The 25722-nt window shown below is 37.0% G+C and overlaps 1 protein-coding gene across 1 annotated transcript in view; it reads left to right on the forward strand.

Moving 5' to 3' along the window:
- Nucleotides 1-24712, forward strand: part of AK7 (adenylate kinase 7) — a 28662-nt gene extending 3950 nt beyond the window's left edge. The window contains exons 5-18 of the mRNA XM_029964142.1: nucleotides 225-335; nucleotides 4951-5034; nucleotides 5590-5678; nucleotides 6196-6286; nucleotides 8036-8113; nucleotides 8850-8999; nucleotides 10466-10594; nucleotides 10894-11026; nucleotides 13547-13675; nucleotides 14708-14776; nucleotides 15253-15450; nucleotides 18961-19181; nucleotides 21583-21741; nucleotides 23434-24712. Coding sequence (XP_029820002.1) covers nucleotides 225-335; nucleotides 4951-5034; nucleotides 5590-5678; nucleotides 6196-6286; nucleotides 8036-8113; nucleotides 8850-8999; nucleotides 10466-10594; nucleotides 10894-11026; nucleotides 13547-13675; nucleotides 14708-14776; nucleotides 15253-15450; nucleotides 18961-19181; nucleotides 21583-21741; nucleotides 23434-23484 — 1692 coding nt within the window. The 3' untranslated portion in view covers nucleotides 23485-24712. The remainder of the gene's footprint in view (nucleotides 1-224; nucleotides 336-4950; nucleotides 5035-5589; nucleotides 5679-6195; nucleotides 6287-8035; nucleotides 8114-8849; nucleotides 9000-10465; nucleotides 10595-10893; nucleotides 11027-13546; nucleotides 13676-14707; nucleotides 14777-15252; nucleotides 15451-18960; nucleotides 19182-21582; nucleotides 21742-23433) is intronic.
- Nucleotides 24713-25722: the final 1010 nt, after the last annotated feature.

Raw genomic sequence — 25722 nt, forward strand, 5'->3', positions numbered from 1 at the left:
ACTCAGAATATTCTGTGAAATATGTGAAAATTGAAATTGAATTAATGATGTTTTCAAAATGTTGAACCTCAGGCATCAGATTCAGAAACTTTAAGAATTTCAAATGAAAACCAAGCTAGAACAGATTTTAAAAATACTTTTAAAGAACTTACTTTAACTATCTAGGCCTTTAAAAATTGTTCTGTTTTAAGACATGTATAACAGTCACAGTTTTTTCTTCATAGGAAAATCCTGAGGCTCCTTTTACTGAAGAAGATTATCGCAAAAGAAAAGCTCATCCGAACTTTATGGATCACATAAATGCTGAAAAACTCATTGTGAAACTTGGAAAAACTGTATGTAAAGAATGTATTTATAAAAATAAATCATTTTGTCTTCTTACTTATAGCTTTTTCTTACGATAATTTGAATAAATTTTAAGAATATGTTATTCTCTTTATAAAAATTGATTATATCAATAATTAATAAAATATAGTAGTATAGAAAATACTAGAATGCCTTTTGAAACCTAAGTGTCTGCATAATATAAATCCCAAATTCTGTCTTTTTTTCCTTAGTGAGTAAATGAAGCTTATCTCATCTACAAAAGATACTGTTTCTTTGGTTGTATCAGAGAGAATCAAAGCTGGGGCCTGTGTGGGGAAAGACTTGAGGATTAAAGACTGTGGAGGAAAGGGATATCAGTACAGCTTTAAAGAAAAGCAGCATCTTTAAATATTAACAAGCTATGTTAGTATTATGTCTCATTTAAATACTCAAAAGATGTTCTGGCCACACCTAGCACGTTCCTGGATAGTTTGTGCTCTTGGAGCAGAGGGCTTATTGACTTTTAGTCCACCCTATAATTCACTTTAAAATCATATCCATAGAGCTGACGCAGAATAACTAAAATATATGTTATCACTTCGTATGTGTTTTAAAATCCCTTCTTTCAGTTTTGTTTGTTTTGATCTGATTAGATTATTAATCTTACTAGAGAGCAGACCATGCTTTTTGTATTTAGAGAACTTTGTATTTCAGAACTATTACTAAATAAATGCCAACAGTGGCTCACATTATACTTCACAATTCAGGAAAATGGATGTTGTTATCATTAGTGATGGAGTACTGTGGAGGGTAGGAGGACTGAAATACATTGTGTGATGAAGATGTCATTTGGTCATTCTTTACATGTGTTAGCAGTCTCACATAATCAATATGATCCAGTGTCTATTGCAGAAATTTGTCAGGCTAATAATAGAGGGGGAAAAAACTTTGCTCTGATTTGAGTATACACTTACCATCTTATACCCTGCTGAGAAAATAGCACTAGACATTATATTCTTGGTTAACATGGGTCTAATAGTATAGAATACCAGTAAAATTTGGTTTGCAGCTTGAAAAATCATGTGGTGGTGAATTGATTTTTCTTTGACTGTACTAACATGGAGTTATAAGACCATGAAATAACTTTCACACTTATGATGTTAGAAACATGAAGATGGTAAATGTCCATCAAACCTTGGAATAACTTCTGCTACAACTAACACCCAGATGAACTATTGACTCTACCTTCCTGACTAGTCCAAAGCACTGAGTCACTGCATAACAAAAGCATTAATATAATTAATATTTGCTTCTAAATGTTTGTCAGGCTGAACATCTGTTAAGAAGACAGTGGAACAATGTGTAGCTGTACATTATAAAAGCACCTTGAATATTTTCAATACATACCTGCTGTAGGCCTTTCAAAAGGAGCCCTTCTCCTCCAGAACTCCAGGGTCAGCATCAATGGGTATCGGTGCCCCTGGGTGTCAGCACTTTGGAACAGGAAGGCTCCAAAGCATCTGTTCTTCCCAGGAGATCAACATTATCTTCTTGTAATGGCTGAAGACTTCTGGATTACTGTTCTTACTCATTTCTAAACTCAGTGGCATCTGGAGAATGTACCATCAGTGAAAGAAATTACAGTGTAACCACTGCCCACAAGGAGGGGGATTCAACATCAAGATTCATCAGTCTTGTCAGTCAGGTAGAGAAGACTTTGGCACCAAGAATAGAAGAGTTTTTAACCTTGGTGTCTGTTCAGAGTGCAATTTAATGGCTGTTGTCGCTCAAAGGAAGATTTCACCCATCTGCGTTAGTGTATCTCCCATCTATTTTTTGTTCAAAATTCAGTAAGAGTTGTGAGCTAGAAGTCTTTGCTTACCTCTAGCAATTTTTTACCTTTTACCTTTGTGGCAAGGCTTGCAGGCTGTGTTACTTCTCTCAGAAGTTGCTGACTCTGGGTTCCTGCCAAATTCAGAATCCTTGGAGAAATATCTGTCTACCACAAACAGAAAAGCTCTTCATCTCCCAGCTCTGTTCTCATGATTCCCGAATCCATTAATTTAGACCTGTTTCCCACTTCACATAAAGCAAGTACAGCCTGGAATGGATGATTCCAGCTAGAATGTGACATCTAGTGGCTTTGATGAATATTACACGGAAACGTGACACTACCTGGGACTAAACATGCTGAGTGGAACTGCAGCTTGCCTAAGAATTGCCTCATTTTTTAAATTAAGTATATCCAACTAACTTCAAGTAGTACTTTCTCATATGTGTGACTTATGGCAATAAGTAAGTATTGTTAGAGGACTTCAACCTATTTTAGAGGTTTATATGTCAGTGAAGTATAGCCCTTGGTGCCAAATTGTTTCATCTCCACAAGTGGCAGAAGTTAGCACGAGGTACATAAAAGAAAATCCTGTGTTCCTTTCTCTTTAGGGGAAATGAGAAATAGCACCTCCTTTGCTTTCACAAGAAGCAGGTTTTTTCTGCTAGGAGATGAACATTACTACTTGTCTTCTGGGGCATGTTTGCAGAGCAACTCTGGGAGCTGCTGCTCTTAGGGTACAAACAGTATCTATCAAGGTACTATGCAAGCAAACTTGGTGTGTGTTAAGATCTGATTATTAAGAGATGCCTCTCCTTGAATTGGAGTTCAAAAGAGAACATATGCTAGAGTCAATAACATGGTTTTACTTAACAGTGGATGTGAGGTAGAGAGACAGAAAGAAAAAGAGAGGAGAGGGACAGAGAGATCAAGGAGAAGATACTCATCACCCATGGATCCAATGGTGTCCTGTTGGTCCTTCCTCACTTTGGGCTTCTCAGTGATAGGGGTCCCAAGGCTGTTCAAAACTTTTCATATTTTAGCAAACAAAGAAATTAATGCTCGTTGGCTACACTGTTCTCTTATTCTATTGGTTAAATTCCCTCACTTCCAATTCTAATTAGTCCCATGCTCAGTCTTTCTCTGGTGGGTTTCTTTTTTAGGTGGCCATGAGTTGGTTGTGATCTCCCCCTGATGGAATTACCTTTTACCCAGTTGGAGCAGATATCAGCACAGTTGCTGAGTTGGCTTTCCTTGTGGCCATTAAATTCTGTGTCCTTTGTGTCCATTATCAGTGACACATTCTTCTCCCCAGGCTTTGCTAACCTCCCCCTAGGTCTGAGATAACACCCAGACAATAGTACCACTTCTATCTTATCTCAAGTTCCCGCTGTAGTGGCTTCATTTACAGCCCAAGTTCCAGGTATCCACAGAGGCATATTTGGGGGGGCTTTGATGGTCATTGGTGGTCACTGATGCCATCTGTCCCATAACTTGGGGTGATCTTTGTTTGATACATGTATGAGCAGTTTCTTCTTTACACAGTTTGCCACAGTGGGAATTTTTGTCCAGATGCATTAACCAGATCTGACCTCGACCAGGCTGGGAGTCAGTGGCATCCTGTCCTTCCCTTCTGTGATTATCTCATGGCAAAGTCCTTCTGTGGCCTTAACAGTATTTGAGACAGGCAACTGTGGTCTTTAAGGCCTCACAGTGTGGAAGCTCTCATGGTACCTGTTACGTCTTCTAATTTTAGTGTTTCTTGTGATTAATAACAAGCTGTTGAATTCAACTGAGTTGAGGTAGTTTTTATTACAAAGTTTTACATTGTAAGTAGATTAGATAAAAACACATAGACAGATAAAATACACTGATGTTACAACTTGTCATCACTTTATATGATGTTTTGCTTATTAAAGATTGACTAAGACTTCCCTTATTTTTATGTTTCTTAAATATTTCAAAAATAACAAAAGGTTCATTTTTCACCAAAAAAATCTAAATCTCAAATCTTTGTGTTTATTCCCACTGCTGGTAAAGGCAGGTTCTTTTACATGGAAATATATAATGTCTAGGATCTTTACAACATGAGAATTATTTAATAATATTGTTTTATCTTAAAAATTTCAAAGATAGTGGTCTTAATTTAAAAGACTTCCTTGAAAGTTTTTCTTCTTCAGATGATTTAAAAATCTTTTTTTTTCCTCTGTAAAACCCTCCCCACCATTGATCCAAGCAGTAACATGTATGTCCAAGCACATAGGCAAATTTATGGTGCTACACAATAATGGTTAGAAAAAAATATGTGGGTTTATCATGATGTGTGGTTAGGAAAACATTTAAATAGTTCACAGATCTATTTTTTTTAATCGTGTATCAAAATGAAAGTAAAGATGTAAAATCGTTAACCCAGCCTTTCCCACTCCTTTAGGCAGATAAATGCAAATATAATGCAATTGAAAAAATAGCTTCAGTGAATTTCAGAGTTATTTCTTCTTGAAAATAGAAAATTGAAACATGAGTTATCCTGTTCATTTGTCTGATTTACATAACTTCTAATTCTTTTAACTCTTAAATTGTTTTAGAATTTCTATTCAAATGTAAACAGATCAATTCTAATTGAGCAATGGGGTTTTTTTTTGAAATAAGAAACTGCAGGATATGCAACAATTGATCTAGTTACAAATTCTGAGTGACATAGTTTATACACCTTGTATATTTAGTACACAAGTAGTCAAGTTTCAGTGTAAGCCTGTATCCCAACTGCAGTACCAGATTTTAATAAAAACTTTCTGGCTGATTTTACTTCACAGAACCCAAATAAATTTTCAACTTGTGTTGCTGCCTCAGGACATCAATACGGAGCTGAGGAAGGAGTCTTCCACTATCTTTTTAAGGTAGACATCCAACTACACTTGAAGAATCATTTAATTTCTAGAGGCAAACTGAACTGGAATTGAACGTGTCTTTAGCAGCTTTGGTATCATAAGCTTAATACTTTCATGAGCAGAACTGATTATTTGAAATATTCTAGCTACAGTGAAAGTGGTTTTCACCTCTTTGGCTCTATATTTTTTTTTAGATTTTTCTATCTTTTTTGACAGTATCTCCACATGTACTCTACAGTGAGAACATGTCTGTCATATCAGTGGAATCCAGAAAAATGTCTTTCTTCTCAACACTACAGTCTCTTTTTTCCCCCCAGGTATTTGTCTTTTGGGGGATACAAAATAATATTTTTCAAGATGAAAGAATATTCTTTAAAAAAAAAAGACTTCTTGCAATCAGTATTTCTCAAAAATCGGGGTTTTTTTTCCTGCAGTTCCATTACTCACTCAATAAACTGAACTTTAAATCCTGAATTAATAGATTTCCCTAGTAAAGAAATGCTCCTTTTTTAGCTCTGATTAAAAGTAACCTTTTTCTCCTCACTTCACTCTCTGTATTTTCAGATGTGTTGGCTTAGTGAGACTCCTGAAATACCTGTTTTTGGGGATGGAAAGAATTTTATTCCAACCATTCATATTCTTGATTTAGCAGCGTAAGTGGAAAAAGTTCCCCGGGGCAACAACTGATACCAGCTAGATCACAAATCCAAATCCACAAGAGAGTACTGAGGCCTTTAAACTGGGTGGGTTGGTTTGAGGTCACTCGTTGGCCCTTTTTGCTGGGTCAAACAGAGCTTCCTTAATACTAAATGTGCCTTTTGGAAACCTTACATGACTGTTGCACAGGTGCTGTGCTTTTAAGAAATGATGAGCCTTACTCGACCTAGAGTGTGATATCAGTTAACTGGCACAGAACTGGAAATGGATTGTGGACTCTATAGCAGGCTAAGATAATATCTTCTACAGATGTTGCTTTTTATCCTTTCAACTTCTTTCTAAATAAAATATCCAACTGTGATTTATTAAGTAAAATATATATGACAATGTCATGCTCTGAAATGTTCTGCAAGAATTTATAGCCTCCTGGCAGTGTTCCTGAAATTTGTTTAACAGCAAAAGCCAAGTATGCTTCTGTAAGTGCCGGCCCTGGCCGTACTTGCTGTTTTTCAGAGTGTTGCAAAATGTAGCAGACCACAGACCAGAAGTTCAGTATATACTTGCAGTGGATACATCCAAGCACACACTTGAAGAACTAATAAAGGTAAGAGATTTGAGAAAGGTACGAGATTTTGAATCTTTTTTTTTCCTTATGATATCTCTAAGGTTTTAAAAACTATACATCTTACTGAAGTAGAATTTCCAAGGTCTTCCTGAATTATATTATGTAGTAAATTACATAGAAGATTATTTTGAAATCCTACAAGACTTCTGCCCTTTAAATAGAATACATTACTTGGGCCTAATTTTGTGGAATTGATTTTTGAGGTATTATCATTAATTTAAGGAGAAACTTTGCGTAAGAAAGTTCTGGTGATTTTTTATGGGATTCACAGTACTGTAATCAGGTACTCAAAGTCTTTACAGTAAAGTCTTTACCCCTCGTTTTGTGGATGTGCCAGTTTGCACTGGCAAAATGAACACAAAGAAGTCACCAGAGTCCTATGGTATTCACTGAAGATGACTCAAATAGCTCCAAGATGAAATACCTCTGAACTGCAAATTTACACATGCAACCTGCTGTTTAGCACTGTCCTGGCAGCTGAAGACTGGAGGATGATAAATGTAGTGTCAATGTAAAAAGAGAGGTTCCTGAAATATTTGGGGAATTACAAGCCAATATACCTAATAATGTCAGCTAACAACCAGATACATTGTAAGAAATTATAACAAATTAAATGCATTAGAGGACACCCAGATACATACGATTCTATTTGGGAAGAGCCAGTGTGACTTTTGTAAAATGCTTTCATGAGAAATACTTTCAAAAACGTGCTCTCAAATACCTTGGAAATCTCCTGGATTTCTATACTACTAGTAGTCAGTGTGGGTAAGGGTGAACAAGATGATGCAGTCTACTTGATTTTCCCAAAGGCTTTCAAAGAGGTGTTTCACCAATAGCTGTTGAGAAGCAGCTAGACACCAAAGGGAGTGGCTTGTGTCCTTTCATGGGTGTGTGGTTGTTTAGAAATGGGAAACAGAGGGCAGGAGTAAGTGGACAGCTTTTGTGGATGGAAAGTTGCCAGTGGAGAGAGTGCTGCAAAGTTATCTTGGCAGGGGAATTGTCTGTACCAGCCCCGGGCAAGACTGGAAAGGCACATGGGAGAGAGACACCTTGAGAATTATAGCTGAAAATAGTTGAAGATTAGAAGAGTATTTGAAAGGAGTATCACATATGTTTTTCCTGTGCTTATTTTCATCGGAGACAGAATGTTGGAATACATGTATATTTGATCTGATGGTCTATATCAATGTTTATTATTTTATGGAATCTAACGGAGTTTAAATCTATTTTAAAGGACTGTAGGAGTAACCAACAATTTCTGTTTAATGATGAAATGCAAATTATATATGGAGAGTTGTCAGTGGCATTGATTTGAAAACCCTTCCTGGCTGTTAACAGAAATAAACACTTCAGGAACTTGAAGTGAAAAGTGCTGGCAAATAATATAGATCTTGAAGTAGATCTTAAGCACTAGGAAGTGTACATTGACTTAAGGACTTCATAAAACTTTTCTGTGGTTTTGGGTTGTTTCTTTCTTTGTTTTATTTTTTTATTGCAGGTACTAAAGAGGAAGTGTTATATAGCAAACAAAAGCTATTTAATACTAACATTAAAATTAATATACTGCTCTTAGATCTATTTCAAATCAGTACCCTGATTTTTCAGGTACAGTGAAACATAAAATTTAAAGCACACATTTTATTCACACAAATCCTGTTGAATTTTTTTCTAAGAATCTTATTTGTTAAATGTTTTTTGTTTTGTTTGTTTGTTTATTTTTTTTGATAGTGTATCAGTAAAAATGTTGGACCAGGAAACATTCAGAAGATTCCTAAAGAAGATGCATTCCTGAGCAAAGATTTAACAGTCAGTACTTTTCTTTCTTTTATTACTTCAGGAAAATATGTAAGCTTAAAGTAAAACATCATTAAATATACAATTTCTTTTTTTATTTCACCAGAAAAATTTAACTACAAAATATGCCCAAAAATGTATCATTTAAATTTAGAAAATAAACAAAGAAAAATTTAACCATCATAGAACAGACTACTTTAAGGAGTTACAGTCTGATTTAAAAAAAAAAAAAACAACAAAACACTGAAGCACTGATATTGCTGCTCCCCTTAGCATACTGGAGCACTCTGACAAAACCTACACCAAATGATAAAAATAGCAAAAAAATAAGTTAATAATCAAGTGCTGTTAAAGGTGATGAACACAGCATACATAAATTATGTTGTGTTCATCTCCTACTTCATAGGAGAAATGAACGAATTACAATCCAAGTAGTTTTAAGATGGCATTTGATAAATCTGTGAAAGAAGTGATTCCTTGCAATTACATGAAACCTTTACATTGTACAGAATAATTACTTAGTGTTTCATGTTCTAATAGTTCATGAGAACACTCAAATACAACTATACATTGAAAAATAATACTTTTAAAAAGCTTAAAATATCTGTTTTGCTTTATATGTAAATCTTCTTTCCCTATGATTTAATTCTTTCTATTGTCCCTGTTCATTCTGGTTTCTAGCTTCAGCTAACTGTTCTTTTAACATGCATAGCTTAAGTCTGTAAATAAGTGTAGCTCTATTCCTCAGCAACTGCATTTAGATATGTTGCTTGTGAACCTGCAAATGGAATCTAATGTTCTGAAAGATGCTTTCAACATTAACTGGGTTGCTGAGGCAGGACTGATAGAGAACATTGAACAAGTTGTCAAGGAATACAAGCAAAGTCGAGGATTACAGGTAATACTTTGTTGTATACTATTTTAAAGTGCACCTTTCTTTCTTTTTCCCCAATAGAAATGTTTATATAAACACAGGCTTTAATTTATTTAAGGAAAAATACATAGAAAACTGACATAGGTGCAAACTAAGTGAACATAAAATCCACAAATGAAATTGTAGAAGTTAAATGAGGCAATATTAATTAAAACAGCAATGATTAAGTTTTATTTCCTTTATGCCTAAAACTGAAATTCTGTTAATGCAAATTAGCTTAATGATGGAGAAGCTCCTATTCTGAAGGTAATTTATTTATGCAGTGGTGCTCTCAGTATATTTTGCTTCAAGAATAAAATAAGTGTATCTTTTATTTAAGCTTTTTTATGATAGTCAATAGTTAGCTGAGTATTTTGTGTCCTTCTTTATATTTAGCGAGTCAGGATATTCAGTTGCAATGTAGCCTTCATTTTACCCTGCTCTGTTGCATAATTTACTGGACAACTTTGCTGTTTCCTGTTAGCTTGATATTTAGAACTTTCTGCATTCAACTGTACAGGGAGGCTTATTGAAAAGTGCAGAAAAATGCTTGTATACATTTGAATATTGATTGGTATGATAAAGCTGTTCAGCATATCTAAATCTTGTTCAGACTTCAAATAAGAGTTCAGGGCATGTGAAACAAAATACAGCTACTATTGTTCAAGGTTGTTCATTAAAGTCCCTGCATAGCTCTGAAAAGATTATCAGATCTGTGTTTGGGTTAAACCACTGAATCTGAGTACATACACATCCAATTAAAATAAATCAGTACAAAATATAGACCTACCAAGTAACAAAGAGAGGGAAGGCTGTCTAGGCTGTCTCTGTTGCTACTCTTAAATTTTCAGAGTTTGTGCTGTCAGATTTACTAAAATAAGAGAGGCTGTTAATTATGTGTGATTTTGAGTTTGTTGCATAACATGTTTAATAAGTGTATACTGGAATCTTAATTAGATTTACTCATCCTCAGGCTGGTTGGCTGAAATGAGAAATCATTAATATCTTCAGAGTGTGATGGATCTGAAATTTTTGAGGTGAAAATAATCATTGTGATGACAGCAAATCTACCACAGTTGGGAAATAGAACCATTGCATGTTTATAATATAAGATCTGCCACCTCATTCCAAAATTCACTGCATATCTGTGGGATTGTTTTTCATCTCTTTGGATTATTCAAACACTAATTAGCCACGTTGATCTGTTAGTCTACTGAATAGAAGCGTGCTTTCTCCAACAGTAAAGTTCTACATTTAAGTAACTGTGTTACTCAGAGCCTGTGGGTGATATAGGAGATATTCAGTGAGAAATAAATAGATTGATAGAACCAAAATCTATTTGCAGTTTTAATTATAAATCCTATTAGTTATATTAGAAAGACCATCTCTTTTACATAAAAACATCTGTATTGTTTGAGTGATGTCATATCTTCATCTTTTTTTTTTTCCAGCCTCTCAAAATTTACATTCATGGTCCTCCTGCTGTTGGCAAATCTACCATTGCTCAGGAGCTCTGCAAACATTATAGGCTACATTACATTAAGATAGATGATGTGATTTCCGAAAAAATTGCACATCTGGTGCGTTGCTGTTTTCTAATATTCCTATTATTTTAATTTCTGTGACTTTAAAATGTTTGATATCATTTCAAATTAGTTATAACCCCATTATTTTAGAATGGAAATATCTTTTTACATACTGATCACTTCTGGAGGTTGCACTGAACTCTTTTTAGAGGCTGAGGGTTGCTCAGTATCTCACTGTCCAAGAGAGACATGAAAGGAATTGTTTAATTTTTGTTTATTTTTTTGCATCTGCATATAAAATAAGTCAGCTGTGGAATTTCTGAGCCTATTCGTATTTCTGTGCTTGTCATCAGGAGAAAATTGTGGCTAAAGAACAGGACACTGGAGTAGAGGAGGGAGAAGATGAGGCAGAGGAGCAAGGTGAAAACATAGAAGCAGCACTGGAGTTATTAGATGGAATAAAAGAAAACATGGAGCTGAATCAAGGTAGGAAATACAAAATTATAGTTACTATAATAAAGACAACTACTGCAACCCTATGCAAATGGAAAATCAGGAAATAAATTTGTGCTCTAGAATTTTACTTCCTATTAAAAGCAAAAATAATGTCCTTTCCATTTGTATGTACCTTATTTAAAAATAAAATACAATGTTTTACATTATACATTAATGTGGTGGTTTGACTCTGGCTGAATGCCAGGTGCTCACCAAAGCTGCTCTGTCACTCTCCTCCTCAACTGGACAGGGTGAGAGAAAATATAATGAAAGATTCCACAAATCGAGATAAGGACAGGGAGAGAGTACTCACTCATTACTGTCATGGGCAAAACAGACTCAACTTGGGGAAATTATTTAATTTCATTACCAATCCAAATCAGAGTAGGATGATGAGAAGTAAAACAAATCTTAAAAATACCTTCCTCCCACCCTCCCTTCTCTCCCATATTTAACTTTATTCCCAATTCTCTGCCTCCTCTCCCAAGCAGCACAGGGAGATGCGAATGGGGGTTGTGGTCAGTTCACCACATGTTGTTTCTGCTGCTGCTCCCTCCCTGGGGAGAGGAGTCCTACCCCTGCTCTAGTGTGGTGTCCCTCCCACAGGCAACAGTTCCTCCATGAACCTCTCCATCGTGGGGCCTCCCCCTGGGCTACAGTTCTTCATGAACTGCTCCAGCATAGACCCCTTCCAAGAGGTGCAGTCCTTCAAGAACAGGCTGCTCCATCATGGGTTTCCCATGGGGTCTCAAGTCCTGCCAGCAAACCTGCTCTAGCATGGGTTCCTTTCTCCGTGGGTCCACAGGTCCTGCCAGGAGCCTGCTCCAGGATGGGTTTCCCATGCAGTCACAACCTTCTTTTGGGCATCCGCCTACTCCCTGTGGGCCTCCTGCATGGGCTGCACATGGGTCTCTGCCCCCCACCCCGTGGATCTCCATGGTCTGCAGGGTGACAGTCTGTCTCACCATGGTCTTCATCACAGGCTGCAGGTGGATCTTTGCTTTGGCACCTGGAGCACTTTCCTCCCCTTTTCTTTGCTGTCCTGGGTATCTGCAGGGCTCTCACAGGTTCTCACATCTCTCTTCTCTGGCCACATTTAACTTCTATGCAATGAATTTTTCTCTTCTTAAATATGTTATCACAGAGGTGTTATTACCATCTCTGCTTGACGTCCTTGGCCAGTGCCAGCTCTGTCCTGGAGCCAGTGGGCATTGGCTCTGTTGTACATGGGAGAAGCTTCTACCAGCTTCTCAGAAAAGCCAACCCTGTAACATCCCTGGCTACCAAAACCTAGCCATTCAAATCCAATGCAATTATACACCTTGTGTATTAAAAACAATACATATTTTAAATACTTTGGTGCATCTTTCTACTTCAGATTTTTTTGATAACATTATGTTTTCATCTCAGAGCAGAGAGCATAATTTATATAATATAAAGTAAAAAGTTGGTGAAGTGTATGTTTACCAATCTTGCAAATATAAAAGTATTCTAGTAAAAAGGAACATTAGTGCACAGTCATATGAGATTTTGGACGGGATTTAAGTACCTTTTACATCATTAGAAAGTAAATAGTATTTACTGAAGCTGGGAAAGAATTTTAAAGTCTGTAGATTGAAAAAGGTCCAGAAAATTACCATTATTGAAAAGTATTAGTTTTCATCTATATGTGAACAAAGTCATGTTGGTTTTGACTCAGTGCTTAAGGTTTTCCATGTTGTATAAAGTGATCCCTAGTAAAAATGCATTCTATCACTAAAGGTTTACCTGATTTGGATCTTGTGTTTGTTAAACAAGGAACTTGTAACACACCCAGAAGCTTCAGTAATGAGATCTATGGCAGTATCTCTTCTACATGCTTTGATTTGTTACTTAAAATAATAATGACTTTTAGAATAATAACATACTTCTATGGTTATAAATATCTAAGACTTTTAATAGCCAAAGCAAAACAAAGTAGGAAACTAGAGTCAATGTTTACAGAAGGACAAAAACTCAGGTCAAACCAAACTTTTCACTTCCACATTTTTTCTCAACAATACAGGACAAATTAATAAACCAATTCATATTTCAATCTATTCATCTGAAAATGAAACTGGCAAAGTCAATCTCACTTCTTTTTTGCAAAACTATCTTTAAGACTTACTGTTAAATGTAAATAGAAAATTATTGCTTTGTCTCATGATTTTTTTCTGTAAATATTTCTTTACTGCTTCTATTAAAATCTCATTGTATTATCCTAAATAAAACTAATTTCATGTTTAGTATTCCTAAAGTTCTAATATTTATATCCCTGTAAACACATATGTGATTTTATTTTATAGCTACATATTCATATTCCATAAATCATTGTCAACACATAATATACAAATTGTAATCCAAAATATATAACTTTTTTAGGGTCTAAGTAGAAATTTCTCTGATAAATGAATTTGAATGTTAGTAAAATAAGTTCAGATAATATTATTCAGATTATATAAACTGGGTACCTATTAAACTTTTTTGTCTTAGGTCGTCTAGATGATCAGTTTATTGTTACAATTGTGAAGGATAAGCTCAAATCTATGCCCTGTAAGAATCAGGGATATGTTTTAGATGGGTTCCCAGAGACCTACAGTCAGGCCATGGAACTTTTTAGCGGTAAGTACTGCTGCTTTTGGTTTAGTTACTGCCTTTGGTTTTATTGCTGCTAATATTCTCATTATTGTTATTGTTCTCAGTGCCATACTAATTGAATTGTATCAGCACTGTAATGACTGTAATGCAGGATACAAATCAAAGTTGTTTACACATGATTGTTAGAACACAAGAAAGATTGTAATCCACTTTATTTAATTTATGCACAAGACAGTTTTCAGGCTCTCCTTCCTGGCAGAGTAATAAGTAAATGCACAAACATGGAAGATATTTTCATGTTTTGTGTTAGTCTATTCTCCTTAAGCAAGCTCTACAGCAGAACTTCTTCATAATATTTAAGGGTCACCGAATGAGGGGATCCAGCCAGTGCATCAATACATATTTTGTGAGCCAGATTAGAGTTGGTTTATTAGATCAGCTACAGTAGATATGACTTCAGAGAAGCTCTGCAACATACCTCTCAAATTGAGAGCAAGCACCATCCATACATTAAGACCAAGATTAAGAGTTATCTTCATATTGAAATTACAACATGAGGTTTGAGGGAAAAGAAAAACCAGTCTTGTTCAGCTTAGTATGCTGTTCTGCAAGTGGTCATGGTAAGCTGATGCTCTTCAGGCAGTTTTACTAACTATTCAGAATAGCATATCCTAAGCAGCAGAAAACATTTTAAACATACAACTTTAAAACATTTCTACTCACTGTTCTGAGCCTTGTCTCTGTTTTTGGCAGAATAATGCACTTAGCTAGGGTAGAGCCCAAAGACAGGATGGCAGTTTTGTAGCTGAACACGTTTTAAAATGGTGTACGTATGTACATACTGCTGCTGTGTAGGTAAAACAATTACTGGTAGAATTCTGTGGTGGCTGGAAACATGAATTACTTACTGAGTTCTCTAAACTGGTTCAAGGGTAGATTGATTTCCAGCTATTAGTATAATCAGGATATAGACAAACCTGTGTTTGTACTGGACACATTTTTAGCAAATATTGTTGCTTCAAATGAAAATATTGATAATTTCTTACTTTGTTTTAGCGGAAGATGATGATGAAGAAGAAGAAATAAAAAGCAAAATACCTAGATGCCATAAAATAATCACACCTGGTAAGTTTGATGGATTTCTTTTTAAATAGATTGAGGAGTTTTGAAATATTACTGCCACCAACGAGAAGTCTAAAATATCACTCCATCTGTTCCTATTGAAGTTAACTTAAATATCTATTTCATGTAATGCCACTGCCTTCTTATTCGAAAGAGAACAATTAATCACAGAATCATTTAGATTGGAAAAAACCACTAAGAACATCAAGTCCAACTGTAAACCCAGCACTGTTAAGTCCATCACTAAACCCTGTCCCTAAGTGCCACGTCTTCCTATCCCTTAAATACCTTCAGGCATGGTGACTCAACCACTTCTCTAGACAGCCTGTTCCAATGCTTGACAGCCCTTTTGGTGAATAATTTTTTCTTAATTGAAAGGAAGGGTTTGTTTTGTTTTGTGAATATTTTATTCTTTTTTCTTTTTTTTTTTTTCTGAAAATACCATCGCCTGTTTGCTGATAATATGTTCTTCTTCACAGAATTTGTTTTTTCTTTGACTGCATCTGATGAATTCCTTATAAACAGAGTAACAAATCTGCCCGAGAGTGTCGTTGCTGGGACTCATTATACGCAGGACAGGTTCCCGCAGGCTCTGAAACTCTTCCGAGATTCGAACACAGAGGACACAACAGTTCTCAACTATTTTGATGAACTTGAAATACATCCTCAGTTTATTGGTATGAAATAATAGAATTAGTAGGTAAAACATAAAAAAAAATAAATTTGTTGTTACAAATTTAACACTTGCAAAAATCATATAATAAGTGTACATATATAGATAATGTTTTTATTAATATTGCAGATTGCATATACAACAAACATGTAATTATATAACCTGCAAAAAATGTTCTTGTACAATTAGCTTGTTTTTAAAAACTGGGGGTTTAGTTATTTATTTTTGTAGGCTAAATTATTAGAGTAATTTTATGACTTAGGTTACAGACCTCTGCACTTGCGTCCTTCCAGATAGGTGTAATAGTACATCTTCATGGACTTTCAATATTATAGTTGCTTATATTTTTTTTTTAGACTTATCCTCAGATGCCATTGTTGTTCACAAAAATCGAATTCGTTACCTGGTGTGCAACAAGCCAATAATTACACACTCAAGAGACACTGAGTTACACAAGCCTGGGTTCTCAGTAGTATTCCACAAATCAAACACTCTAACTACCAAAACTTTTTACTATTTATACATTTTAGCAAACAAAGGAATTAGTATTCATAGGCTAAAACTTACATAGTTCTCTTATTAATCAGTATTCTGTCTTCTATTGGTTAATGATTCTCTCACTTCTGCTAATTAGTCCACATGCTCAGTCTCTCTCTTCTTTTGAGCTGGTGGGTTTCTTGGGTCAGTGGGCTGTGAGTGAATGGTCATGATTTCCCCCTGCTGGAATTACCTTTTACCTAGTTGGAGCTGATATCAGTACAATTACTAAGTCGGCTTTATTAGTTTCTTCCTCATCTTGGGAGTTCTGCCAGATGTCCTTGCTCCCATGAATTCTGCATTCTTTGTGTCCTCTATCAGTGGTACAACCTTCTCCCCAAGCTTTGTTGTGTCTGAGATTGAAGCATGTCCAGCCCTAAACCATAACAAGGCAATTCCACCAACAAGTAATTTGTCTTTCTAACACATAGACATCACTTGGATCTTGCTTGTGAGCGGCTTTTTGTTTCACAGATTAAATCTCCCTTCTTGTTGATTACACTTGAAAGTATACAAAGATCAAACATCAAAGAACATCCTTTCTCAAGAAAATTTTCACTGTGTAATTTAAGTAATTCTACGGTGGAAAGTAAATGCAAGAAGTGGTAAATATTAAGGTCTGATGCCATCAATTGGTCTCATTTTTAGCTTATATACTTCTGGATATGCAAGTAATGGCGCTGTCCAAGACCAAGTTTTATTTTGGTAGGGACTATAAAATGTATAATCTGATAAAATATTGCACTGTTTTCTGCTAAGAATTATGCCTAAAGATTATTCTTAAACTCTAGTCCATTCCAAATATGCAAACTCACCTACCTACTGATTTTAACTATTGAGGTATCACAGCTGTGATGTTTCAGATGATTTTCACATTCAGTTTACAGTATTGATTCACATTTCCAAATGAGCACCATCTTTAGGTCCTGTTTGTCTCAGAACCGTCTCCTCACCTATGTTCATATTCTGGTTGTTACCCACTGAAGTATGCAAGCATATTGCTTCTACTGTAAAATGGTAAGGACAGATTACAAAGACAACCACTGAGGAACCTTTGGCTCAGCACATACTCTCCATTCTAGCTGACATTCCAGTTGGATTAGGAGAGGTATAGAATTAAGTAGCATTGGATTTATTCAGAGAGCCAACTGCTTTCTCAGTCATATTCTGAAGAAGGGGTTAAAAATTGTGTTTGGTTTGTTAAATATTGACTCAATAAGTTTTCTTCTACCTTAATTTTAGAAAATCATAACATATGGTTTTATGTATCATTTTTATGATTATTATCTTTTTCTGAGTCTGAAATATGATTAGTACAAAGGAGTGGGCTTTGAGATTCTGTAAACCTTACTTTGCCACAATGAATCACTTCATGAAGGCTGCAAGTTGGTTATCCTGTATCTTGTTTTCCTCATCTGCAAATCTGGGATGGTGACACAGGCATGTTAGATATTTTAAAGAAAGGCATGTTAAAGTTATAACAGCAATTTCCTTTGAAGACCTTAATTTGTTAACTCCTTTTCTGGTGATTTTTCCTCTCCATTAACATCAATGCTAACTTAATCTTTCATTTAAAGGGCATTTATTTTTGACAATAAATGTAGTTAATTATGATTGCTGCAATATGTTCATTGTATTCTTCTGTTGCCAAGAAAAAACATGCAGCCTTTGAGACCTCAAATTCAATGCTGGTATTAGCAATACTGTAAGTGATTAGAAAAGTGATTTTCATTGTAATTTGTATATCCAGGCGCAGTTAAAATTGTGGAAACACTGGACTGCTTGTCATAGCAAATTTATTATTTCTTTAATCTGAAATCCTTCAGGAATGCAATTCCTGATTTTTTTGAAAGAAGAAGCTGTAAAAGAATTTTATCATTTAGAATTATGTTAGCTTTCTCCTCAATTCATGGGAAGAGTTTGGACTTCATGTCCAAATCACAAACACTTCAACTGTTGAGAGAACGGTGTTAGTATTTGACAGCTATCTTCTGCCTGAATCGGTGACCAGAAAGAACCGGGAAGAACGCTTTGCCAGCAACTTTCCAAACAACTTCCTAAAGCAGAGAACTGTGAAGCAGGGAATACTGAATTCTCATCTAAATTCTATATTCTAGTTGTTCATCTTTTTCCCTTTGTTCACTTCCTCTCCTTACCCATTTCTGTGCTTTTACATCTTCCGCTTCTTGCCTCTGAAGAAGCCCTTTATCTCTGTATTCTCTACCTCAAATGCCCACTCTTCTCTTTTCCATGTACATTTCTGTACCTTTTCTGCCTTCCCATACTGTAACTAGAAATTTCTGGAGAAAGTCTTCATTCTTCCGTAGTTTTTCTTTTCCTTTGTCCTTGTCAAGTTTAATGTGCAAGTAACCTCCAGAAATTAAAAGGGAGAAGGAATAGAATGAAAGAGGTCTTGCTCAGTCTCTATGTTCCTACCTGAAGCTACAGATTTGATTTGTAACTATAACATAGTTATACTAGGTGGACTAGAGGTAGGTCTGAATATTTGTAAGTTTTTATGAGTGAAAACTTTGGAATGTGTGATTAACAACCTATCCTGTAGCCTTTGGGGGCAGACAGGGGCAAAGCTGATGATTTTTATGCATCTGGATAAGCTGACACAAGATTGGTGTCAGGAACATCTCTGATAGTTGATTGAGCTCATTTGCATGTTTCAAAACCTGGGCAAGCTGCAACTAATAAATGACAGTTATAAAAATTATTTTAATGCATTTCTTCCTTACGTCATCTTAAAACGCAAGTTATTTTAGCTGAAACTAGTAAAGAAAATCAGATTTAGAAAACTTCATTCTGTGTAGCAAAAAATTGATGCTTACAAGCAACTGAAAACAGCATCTTATACCTGAAAATTCAAACAACATGAGCACCATATGTTTTTAGGTCCTGCAGTTATTTACTAATGTCCACTGATAATTGACAAAACCCTTGAAATGCTTTCTCTTGTATTGTTTAAAAGATGTACCCATATATGAAGATCCTGAGAACAGATTTATTGTGCAAAAGATCATCAAAGAAATTGGAGAACCTCGGAATTATGGCTTGACAGATGAAGAAAAGGAGATTTTGGAACGCAAAGCAGCCGAGGAACGCCTTGCCAAAGAAGCTCAAGAAAAAGCTGAACAAGAGCGTAAAGAAGCTGAGGAACATGCTGAAAGGATGGCAAGATTGGAAGAGTGGGTAGGTTAATACATATTTTTGGAAAACCACTATTATTTGTATGTTTTAGATGACTTCAAGAAATCTTTATGTAAATACACTTGAGAAGTATGGCATAAATTCCCTCGTGCCTTATATCATACTTTAGACCTGGGGAAGACTATCTTCACATTTTGGAGCCCATCCTACAGAATATAGTCTCTTTTTTATTACAGATATAGCATTTTTTTGCATGTCTTTAAAATACTTCTATGGTACTCTTGTTGTTGCTGTACTGTAATTCTTACATTTTACCACTTATAAATATCTACTATAATCATTGGTAATTTTCCATATCAAGTCTTCTAGGACTTCTGCATTTTGCTCATTTTAGTTCCAAGCAGCTGACCAAGTCTTAATTATCAAACTAAATTTTTAATTTAACACTGATCAACATTCCAATCTGTGCTGCAGAAAGGTTTCTGAGCCTGCAAGAATATGTGTAAGAGCTGAGTCTTCAGTTCAGTAAGGACTACCTGATGCAGTTTGAAGGATGATTTTTGTTGGCTAATAATGTGATAAGTACTTGGCATTCAGGCTACCTGACCTCACATGATTTGCACATGATGCTTTTTCCTTGTTTACTTTACCACACCTAAGGACATTTTAGGTAAATAACCTGAAGTGCACACTGTAAGAATGTTCTTGTTCACACCCAAAGTCAGGTTGTTCACCCAGAAGGCAGATCTATTGTCTTCTTTTGTAGCTATTTAAAACCAAACTGATCATTCCACAGATAAGTCCTTTTCTTATCTTCAACAGTCCATACACATCTATGGGGAAATAATACACTGAAATGACTCACTTCTAAGGAAGTATTTACATTGCTCTGATGTTGACTTGTAAATAAGGATTTTTTTTTGTTATTTCTGTGCTTATTTGCAGCTTCATTCAACATTAAACAGCATTTTGTGCTCTGTAAAATGTTTAGGGATAGTTAACACACTTTTAGCTAAAATCAGTCCAAAGGCATCTACCTTTAAAAGAGCAAACTCTGCATTACTCAAAGCTAAACCAGGTGTTTATATAAAATGTGTGCTTAAAATTATCATTCTAAATAGGCAGTTGCTCAGGAACAGTTGCAACTGTTCACTGTTGAGACTGTAGATTAGCTGTCTCTGAGTAGTGACCAAAGACCACTTGCAAGATTTATTCAATAGCACTCCTGGACTGGGTGAGTAAGGTATTTTATTTTATACATATATTATTATATGTATTTTATTATTATATATTCTCTGAGGTGATCAGTGATAGGACCCAAAGGAATGGCCTGATGTTGTGTCAGAGGAGGTTTAGGCTGGATATTAGAAAAAGGTTCTTCACTCAGAGGCTGGTTGGGCACTGGAACAGGCCCCCCAGGTCACAGCACCAAGCCTGATACAATTCAAGAAGCATTTGGACAACACTCTCAGGTACATGGTGTCATACTTGGGGATGGTCCTGTGCAGGGCTGAGTTGGACTCGATGATCCCTGTGGGTTCCTTCCAACTTGGCATATTCTATGATCCTGTGATTCTGTGATTAGTGTATCATTGCTTTTGTATTATGCCTTGCATGTAGAAAAGCAGTCTTCAGAGTATCATCTGTGTGCTGTATCAATTTACATCAGGCTACTGATGAATAAAATGAGAGAAGAGAGGACAATAAAAGTGAGTTGAAATAATCTTTGCCTAAAGCTACTGCAAATATGCATGCTACTAAGTGCTCCTGAATAGAGGAAAGAAAAATTTGCAGCAGTTTTATTTCCTCACTCCTCCTATTTTTTGAGGGTAATACTTGTATTTGATTTAACCTGAATTTGGGAATAAATTTAGCTGGTGTAAACAAATGTAAATCACGGTGATTTTATTTAACTCTCAAATCCCTCAAAAACATCAATAAAGTAAAAATAAAACAAAACAAAGAAACCAAACACAACACAATTTACCATTTTAATATTTAGAGAGCCAGGGCTCTCTTCTGAGTAAAAATACTCTCTTTTCTCTCCAGTTCAAAGAACCCTTAAGAAACTATCTGCATTTGCATTAGTACTATTTTTTGGAGTGCTACTGTGTATTCCAACCACTCTGCTAAATATGATATGAAAATAGGACCATTGGAAGACTTCATAACAAATCTCCTTTTAGGTGTTAAAGAAAAGAAATAAAATAATTTTCCTAAGGAGGTTACTTCAGTAGTCATCATGTTCAATTCTTTGTCCTCAGTGTGCTCTATATTTAATAAACAGTTGATATTTTTTCCTGTCAAGTTGTGTTTTAAAGTTCTGCCCACAGCTTCTAACACTAATTTTTTTCCTCTAAGCCCTAAACATTATGTAGCCAAGTGCTATTTGGTAGATGTTATAAGTCTTATTATTTACGATTTTTTTTCTCACTACTTTTAGAATAAACAGCTGGAGGAAGTGAAAAGACAAGAACAAGAGTTATTGGAGGCCCAGTCCATTCCACTACGAAACTATTTAATGAAGAATGTCATGCCAACACTTATGCAAGGGATAAATGAATGCTGTAGGATCAGGCCAGAAGATCCAGTCAATTTTCTGGTAAGGTGATTACCTTTTATTTCTTAAATATATTTCAATATTCATCTAGACCCAAAGGACTAACATAAGGACTTAAATTCTTTTTCCCCACTGTCATAATAACAAACTAAATAATGACTAGTATCTGCAATTCTGATGAACAGCAATTACAGTGAAAATTAAAACTCAGCAACTACTCTTTGTGGGTTCAGTTGATACTGTGTATCAAGTAAGGGCATAATCCAGTTTAGTGAAACAGTAATAGGGCAAGAATCACTACTAGAATCTGCTTCCCTTTGGTAGGTGCAGCGCACATCTTATGTACCCTGACAATTCTGCTGTGACGTAGGAAGCCTGCAAGTTACAGAAACTTTTGACACTAGGCTCTCATCTCCATTAGGCTCATTGGCACAAATCAGTTATGATATCTGGTAGCTTGAATCAGGTGCCATAAAAGAAATCCCAGGGCAATTACACCCTTACAATCTACACTCCCCATCCCTCACAGGACAGTCTGGACCAACAGCCAAGTAAGGGACTGAGGTCTTATTGCTCTCCATTGTTTTGCTGTTTGGTTACCAAGTGGTTGTTAAGCGATCCCCTTCACATCCCCTTAGGTGGGTTTCAGAGGCAGTTTCAATCTGTTCTGTAGTCCATGCTGTACTATGGTTGTTACAGTTCATATGCCACAATCTATGGGCTGTCCACTCCAGCTATTAATTTTTAAGCAATTTTTAGGCTGCAGCTTTGTCTATTCTGACTATTATTAATGTTCATATTGTTAGCACCAGGTTTCACTGTGATCCATCTTTGACTTACACAACATAACCGTATGGTTCAGACAAAGTTCAACTTGTGTGCTAACAGTTCTAGCCGCTTATGTCTACTTTCAAATGATATAAAATTTTTAACCCTTCAGAAAGGGGGACATGACTCTCCATCCAGCCCTCTAGGCACAACCAAACATATTGTTGTAATGATGAATGCAAGCTCTGTGGTAATTCCCTTCACAGTACAGAGACAAATTAATGAGAAAATCCCTTAGGACATTCATAGAATACTTCCAATTGCAAATGACCTCAGGAAGTTATCCATTTCAACTTTCGGCTGAAAGCAGGGTCAGCATTGCATTCACAGTAATTCAGGTGCTATAAAGTTATTGCTGTGCTGCTGTTCCCCTGCACATCCTAGCCAAGTTATTAACAAGCTGAAACAGAGTATTTTATTAAGCAAGCAAAAGCTTAAGATGAAAGCAACAGTGTTGCAATGCCAATGTTCAGGCACTAAGGAATGTTTTCCTACTTTAACATTTTTCGAGTGACAATTACCTGTAGCTATATGAGCATGAGATCTTCCCTAATGACTGCCTAGCTTTTAAGAATCAGTATCATCTGCTCTTCTGGGTCCAGAAATCAGGCACTAGGGTACTTCCCATGGAGTGACAAATACTGTTATAAATGGCTCACTTCCTTCTCTTGCCCATGATAGAAATGGGGTGACTGCTACCAAGAGGGAGAATGAGGTCAATGGCATTTTGGATGGTATTTGTAGGAGATTTCTTTGGCATAACTGCCAGAAATTACATTTTAGAGCCATATAATACTTCTGCAATTTTTTTAAGCAATGTTTTCCACTATATCTTTGTTATTTTGCATACATTTCAAAGTTGGAGATATAAAAATAATTGTAACTTTGAAACTCTTCTGTTTATAGGCAGAATATCTCTTCAAGAACAGTCCCGATATTGATTGGAATAATCGTTAAATCCTAGCAGCAATGGGAACTGTGAAATAAAAATGCAGAAAATTCCTAATACATTTTAGATAAAAATACTTAGTTTCTGAAATTATTTTTGGTTAGGCTTATTATGTAATCTTCCTTTTTATTTCTCATACTTTATTACTACGTTGTATTGGGTTTTTAATATTTCTTTTACAAAAGTTTCATTTACTGCACATATTGATTAATCCATTTACACATCTGTACTTCATAGGTCTGTTTGAAAATGTGAACCATAAGAATCTGTTATCTCTTCAAAACCTTCCTCCTGGATTTGTTTTCAGATGTACATTCTATTTAAGCAATATACTATTTTCCTAATCCATAGTGAATGTAAGCAGCCAGGTTGAGAAAAACTACTATTAGAAAAAAAAAGGTGTTTTTACTGAAAATGGAAATAAACAGAAGCAGCAAGTTCTCTTATTTCCCCTCCTGGCTACCAAGAGGCAGAAAGTCACACAATATAGTCTTCTCACGCTGCACTGAAGACTGACTTGTAAACAGTTTCCCAGCACAGGTATGTCAGAAAACCTGTGTTTTACTTTGGTATCCAAATATGGGGCTAGTTCCATTTAATTATCCTCAGCATTCGATATTACATGTTTTTTATAGATTCTTGAAGAATATAGACTTTACAGCTTGTGGCTGTCATTCCCAATTTTATTGACTTCATCCAGCTCATGCAGAAACAGTATCTATGCTGACTGAGCTGAAACTGATAGCACACGTGGGGTCAGAAGGAAAGGACCCTTTGGGAGAAATGGGGGGGGAGAGGAAGAACTGAAAGAATGGTGATATAGAAACACCTATTTTATCTGTAACTTTTAGTATCAGAATTTTTAGAATGCCCAATGTTCTTATTCAGATATATTAATATTTTTACACACTATGAGTCTTATTTCATCTGTTTTCACACAGTCACACAGATAAGTTATTGATAGCCAGGAACAAAGTTCAGAACCATCCTCTCCTACTCTAAAGAAACAGATTTTTTTGCTATCTGTATATCTTATATACTGGCAGCTCAGGTTACCATTTATCGTGTGAGGCAGTTGAAGATGAAATAATCGGTAGTTTCAGAGAATTTTTTAGTTTGAAAGTCCTATTTTTCAGAGTAGAGATGAAAACCAGGCACTGACAAAATAAGGTAAAACAGGAGGTTTTCTGTAGAGTTATTGTGATGTATTTGCCTCTCTAAAAATAAAGTTTTGAGCTGATCTATAAAGTGTGACTTTTTTTTTAAATTCAATTTCCCGAAATTTTATGCAGACTGTTACGGGCAGAGGTTTCAAAAAACAGTTACTAGGAGAGAGTCTGTTTGCTTTGTGTAGGGCACGAACAAAATGCACCGGGTACGGGCGCCCCGTTGCGGGAGCCCCTTCCCGTCCCTGGGGGGCCGCGCTCAGGGACCGCCCGACGCGAGGCCGCCCCGCGGCCGTTGGCGCTTTGTTTTCAAACCGCGGCCGGCGCCGGCGGGACTACATCCCCCAGCGTGCCCCGCGGTGTCGCCCTCCGCTCTGCGCACGCGCAGCTGTGCGAGCGTGCGCGCCCGTCGGGGGTGGTCCACGGCGCATGCGTCAGCCAACCCCCGGGCCGGGACGTTGCTGTGGTACAGCGCACCGGGCGCCATGTTTTAGAAGGCCGGGAGGGGAAGAGGCGAAGTGAAGGCGGGCGGCGGCGGCGGCGGCGGGCCGGCACAGCGCTCCTCCTCTCCCGGGGCCTGGCCCGGCCCGTGCCAATGGTCGCGGCTCCGCGCCGCTACCGCGGGACGGTGACCGGTCCCTCAGTGCGGCAGCGGTGGGGGAGGAGCAGAGGAAGGGAAGGAGGGTAGAAGGGGGACGACGCGGCGGCGGTGGTGGCGGCGGCGGCGGGAGGAGGAGAGGAAGGGCCGGAGAAGACGAAATGCCCGTTGTAAGTCGGGAGCTCGCGGGGCGCGCTCGGGCCCGCGGCTGATGCGGCCCGGGCCTCCCTCCGGGCTCGGGCCCTTCCCCCGCCGCCGCTTCCCGCTGCCGGCAAGTGTGCGGGCGCTGGGGCCGCTGCGGCCCGCGCCGGGGTTGTGGGGAGGCGCGCGCTTCTCCTCCTGGCCCCCTCCGGCCCCCCCAATGGCCGTTGAGCCCCGGAGGACACGCCGATGTGGCTTTTTGCGCTGTTGTTGTTGTCGCCTTCGCCCGCGACCCCGCAGCGGCGGCGTGTGGGGCCGGGCGGCCGGCTGCGGCGCCCCCG

The sequence above is a fragment of the Manacus vitellinus genome, unplaced genomic scaffold (assembly GCF_001715985.3).
Source record: "Manacus vitellinus isolate BGI_N305 unplaced genomic scaffold, ASM171598v3 scaffold_6_pilon, whole genome shotgun sequence".
NCBI lineage: Eukaryota > Metazoa > Chordata > Aves > Passeriformes > Pipridae > Manacus > Manacus vitellinus.